This window comes from Amaranthus tricolor, chromosome 12 (genome assembly GCF_026212465.1).
Source record: "Amaranthus tricolor cultivar Red isolate AtriRed21 chromosome 12, ASM2621246v1, whole genome shotgun sequence".
Taxonomy (NCBI): domain Eukaryota; kingdom Viridiplantae; phylum Streptophyta; class Magnoliopsida; order Caryophyllales; family Amaranthaceae; genus Amaranthus; species Amaranthus tricolor.
The window spans coordinates 21,392,516-21,397,877 of NC_080058.1; the positions used below are offsets into that span (position 1 = coordinate 21,392,516).

General features: G+C 29.4%; 1 protein-coding gene across 1 annotated transcript; it reads right to left on the reverse strand.

Moving 5' to 3' along the window:
* Positions 1-706: 706 nt before the first annotated feature.
* LOC130828695 (protein FAR1-RELATED SEQUENCE 5-like) lies at positions 707-1,675 on the reverse strand. Its single transcript, XM_057694657.1, has one exon. It carries the CDS (start codon positions 1,673-1,675, stop codon positions 707-709), a length of 969 nt encoding a protein of 322 aa, XP_057550640.1.
* Between the last annotated feature and the right edge of the window lie 3,687 nt (positions 1,676-5,362).

Here is a 5,362-nt window from a genome sequence, read left to right on the forward strand (position 1 = left end):
ATCAGATTATGAAATCAGAATTGTCATCAGCTACTTAAATAATTCAATCAATTAGCATAATTGTTTGCTTATTTCACAAATTAGCATTGAGTTATAAACTCATTTGGAAAATGAGCAAATAATTGAATGCACATTTCTGAAATGAGTTAAAAAGTCAATGCTCATTTGAGAAATAAGAAAACAATTATACTAAGTTCATTTAAAAAGAAAGTTATTAAGTTATGCTATAGTTATAACATAAAAATGAATTGTGATTTTTATGAATTACCTATTGGTTTGGTATGTGGTATCAAAAGATACCATATCACCAAATAGAGCATAACTCTTTTTACAAAGGGGGTCAGCCCATATTGCTCTATAATGAGTAAACAATTGTTCATTCGCCAAACAGTATATAATTGTTCATTTGCCAAATGGTTGTTGATTTAATGTATTATTAAAAGGAATGTTTACTTATTTGACAAATGAGCATTAACTATTTGCTCATTTCAACAAAATTAAAAATATAAAATGCTAAATCTTATATTTATATAAAAATATTAACTTTTATATTTGTATAAAAGTATCACTATACTTTGTTTGGACAATTTCTAATATCATGATTACTCAATTTACCACAACCTCCACATAATCTCTTCTTTTTCTGGTTTTGTTCTACAACCTTTTCTTTTTCTCCCTTCGGCCTTTTTGCACTTCTACCTTTTGGTTAAACATTTAGCACATCAATCTCAACCCCTTTCTCTTTTGAAGTCTCTTCATTTGATACATGAACTCCAGTCCCTTTATTCTTTGAAATTTTTGGGGGTTTGACAATTATTTCAGTTGGCACACTAGCTCCAATCAATAGCTCAATGTCTTGTCCTTTGTTGTTTGCCCTTCCTATTGTTTCATTATTCCTTGCAATCCTCTTAGCCTCCAAATCCTTTCTTATTCCTTGAAGATTTATCACAAGAACTTGAATATCTTCATCATTGCTTTCTGCCAAACTTACACAAGTGTGTATCTCTGACCACAAATCATTTAACAATTTTTTCTTATCAATTAAATTAGCACATTGCTCCAACAGGTTTCCACCCAAGTCAAAAATTGGCTTTTTCAGTGCCATAGTAGTCCATCTGTATAGCATGTACTGCTCAGGAATGGTTTCAAACCTTTTTGCTTTCCAAACCCAAATCATATGTCTACATGGAATTCCTTGTCTATAAAATAGCTTGCAAGAACATGTGGTGTCATAGTTAGTTGGATTAAACACAACATCAAATGTTCTAATCCGATTTCCTTCACTTACTTTTGCAACTTTCAATCCATTTTCTTTCTTCAATTCATCAACACCATAAGAAAAACAAGCAATTTCAACCTCATATTGAAATTCATAAAAGACAAAGTTAGTATAACCTAACCACTCATGTTTTTCCAAGTGGTATTCAACCATCACCTTGTTCCACCTTTCTTCAAACTCAGCAAGGTCAATTTCAAGATGCCAAACACCAGCACATAATTTGTTTAGGAAACCAGTTTCTTCTTGGATGATTGATTTCTCCACCTTATATGGTAACTTTTTCATTATGTGCCACATACAGAAGCGATGTTTAGTCTTGATAAACACACTTTTAACAACAATTTTCATTGCTGGATCTTGATCTCTAATCATACAATTTGGTTCATTTCCACCCATGGCCTTGAGAAATGATCTGAACAACCACTAAAATGACACTATATCTTTCTTCGCTATGAAACCAACAGCAAAAGTAATGCAGCTCTTATGATGGTCAACCCCTGTAAATGGAGTAAACACCATGTTGTACCTGTTTACACATACAGATTAAATTTTAAATGATCAAATAACTACACACACACACATAAATACACAGACACACGTACTTTGACACAGACACCCACACACACACATACACATACATACACGCAGTCGCAATCTGTAATAGAATCTGAAATCAGATTATGAAATCAGAATTGTCATCAGCTACTGAAATAATTCAATCAATTAGCATAATTATTTGCTTATTTCACAAATTAGCATTGAGTTATAAGCTCATTTGTCAAATGAGCAAATAATTGAATGCTCATTTCTGAAATGAGCTTATAACTCAATGCTCATTTGTGAAATAAGCAAACAATTATACTAAGTTCATTTAAAACAAAGTTATTATGTTAAGCTATAGCTATAACATAAAAATGAATTGTGCTTTTTATGAATTACCTATTGGTTTGGTATGTGGTATCAAAGGATACCATATCACCAAATAGAGCGTAACTCTTTTTACTAAGGGGGTCAGCCCATAATGCTCTACAAAGGCAATTATCTTCATCCATCTCAAAATCAAAGAAAAAAGTGCTCCACATTAGCTATTTGTTGGTAAAGTTATCCACGAACATTTGAGCATCACTTCCTTGAATGTATGCTTTCAAATCTGTATGGAAAATTTTGAAATCTTGCTTAGATGCACCGATGTTATCATATCCTCCAACAATTTCCTTCATCATTCGAAAAGTTGTAACTGGACCAATATTCACCTATTTAAAGAACAAAACAGTTTCTTAAATGAGTAAATAATTTAATGCTCATTTTAAAAATGAACAAACAATTCAATTATTTGCTTGCTGATTTGAACAATTTAATGCTCATTTTTCAAATGATCAAACAATTTAATGCTTATTTTTCAAATAAACAAACAATTAAATGCTCATTTTTCAAATGAGAATACTACTTTTATTAGAAATTGTAGAGAATTCATGAAATATAAGAGACTTTGAAAGTCGTACCTTAGAATTATTCACAATTATTTTTTTGTGCAATATGTTCATTTTTCTTCCTTCTTTATGGAAAAGATTGCAACTAGGTGTATAAAGTGGATGAGTATGTCCCTCATGAAATTGTGACACTATGACTTTGTTATCATCACAATGCTTTATGATAATATGTGTCTTGCACCCAACACGAGTAACAAGTCTCTTCCTTTTGATAGAAGTTTTTTCTTCATTGCTTTCTCCTTCGTTGTTATTTAAATCTTTTTCAACTGGAAGCTTTCTTTTCTCTTTGTATCCTTCTTTATTGCATACGATATACTGTGATTTCAATTCTTTGCTTCTTCTTTGCCTTTTAGTTGTAGACTTTCTTGTGTTGAATCCCGTAGCAAATGCGTATCTTTTATAAAATTCAAGGCCTTCTTCAAGATTATTGAATTTCATCCGTATAGATGGTTTCAACTCATTGAGGCATATTGGAAGCCATTCTTTTGTTCCTCCAGGAGTGAGCAAAGGTGGTACTTTAGGAGAAACTGCTATTGTAGGAGTAGTTGCCACATTTGTAATGGTACTAGAATGAGAAAAGACAATCATAAAAGATTATGAGAAAACGCAAGGAAACCCAAGGAAACCAATTACCACGACTAAAATACAGTCCACTACTAGAATACAGTTCACTAATAATAGAGTACCAAGTCACAAGATTTCTAATAAGCATTTTATCAAACACCTTATATGCACTATCAGGTAATCATAAGTATCATAAAAATTCACTGAGTTTGTGTGCTTAGGCACTAATAATCTGTTCCACACAAACTCAGCCTACTTTACTCAATTCAACCCTCATACGAACCAACAAATCATACAACAACACATATAAATTTAGAACATAAGCATAAATATTAATTCAAAGCATGTCACGAAAACAACAAATATTAATTCGAATAGATACAACACAATGAGACTAGTATACAAAATATTAGTCAAAAATCGCCCAAAAAATCTTTAAAATCTTTGAAAATATTGGAGTATAAGTTACCTTTGCATTTCAGAACGAAGTAATTGTTCTTCGCCAACCTCCATTCCTAATTTTCTTCAATTTGTTCTTCCGTCAAATTAGGGTTCATATTTGCAATAATTCTAATTAAATTTCCCAATTCAACTGATTTTATATAAGTTTATGAATAAAATTCGTTGAATTTGAGCAAAAATCAAAAGGAAATGATGTGATTTGCTTTGATTGGAGCAGTTACAATGCGTTTATGAAGGAAAGTATGCAAGTTTTTTATGCGAAAGAAAATCAGTTATTTTGGGATAAAGAAGTTGGCACAATTGATCTTAACCATCTACTTTAATCTAATCTTACGGCTTAGATTTGTTCTCATATATTAGGAGTGTTCTCACATAAAGGGTGGTTCTCACTGGATTCCATATATATATATATATATATATATATATATATATATATATATATATATATATATATATATATATATATATATATATATATATATATATATATATATATATATATATATATATATATATATATATATATATATATATATATATATATATATATATATATATATATATACATATATATATATACATATACATATATATATATACATATATATATATATATATATATACATATATATATATATATACATATATATATATATATATATATATATATATATATATATACATATATATATATATATATATATATATACATATATATATATATATATATACATATATATATATATATATATATATATATATATATATATATATATATATATATATATATATATATATATATATATATATATATATATATATATATATATATATATATATATATATATATTTGAGTTTAGACTAGCCCATTAATATCCGTCTCGCAATAAAGCCACTGCTTACAAATTTTTGTATTTATAAAATGGGGAATAGTTTGTGTTCAATGAATAAGTTAGAAGAAGGATGAAAAGAGCAATTAAGAAGAAGAAAGCAAGCGCGACCTTATTGAGATGAAGGGAAAATTGTGCTTTTAGTCGGCTATTCATCTCTAACATTGTTGGCGATTATTTTTTTTAAAAATTACTAATAATGTCAACGATTAAGCATTTAAGCATAATGATAATTGTCATGGTATCACTTATTTAATTTACTTATTTATTTAAATTATTAATGTCATATTACCATAATACCCTTTGAGCTTTTATATTGACCTTGACTTTTATTCAATGGGTTTTTCCTGAATTCTCCAAAGTCCTTAGTTGGCCATGAGCATGTGACTCTCAAAATACCCTAACTTCCCCCAGGAAAGTAACCTCCAGATTGACCCAACTTCCCATTCATCCCTCATTGCATGGTTCTCCTTCTTTTGATGTTGATAACTGCCCACTACCCCCATGATGATCAACCTCCTCTCTGAAATAACTTCCTTCTTCACCACTATAAATAGAGGCTACCATCAGAAAAGAGGTGATCATCTGAGAATAACCCTCTTAATATCCCTACTCACACTCCATTTCATTAGCCTACCAAAATACAAGCAATATCAACCTCGATATCTTAATTCTTG

What these genes read in the sequence shown, in the direction of transcription:
- LOC130828695 (XM_057694657.1), bottom strand. Translation starts at nt 1,675, where the DNA reads ATGGGTGGAAATGAACCAAATTGTATGATTAGAGATCAAGATCCAGCA.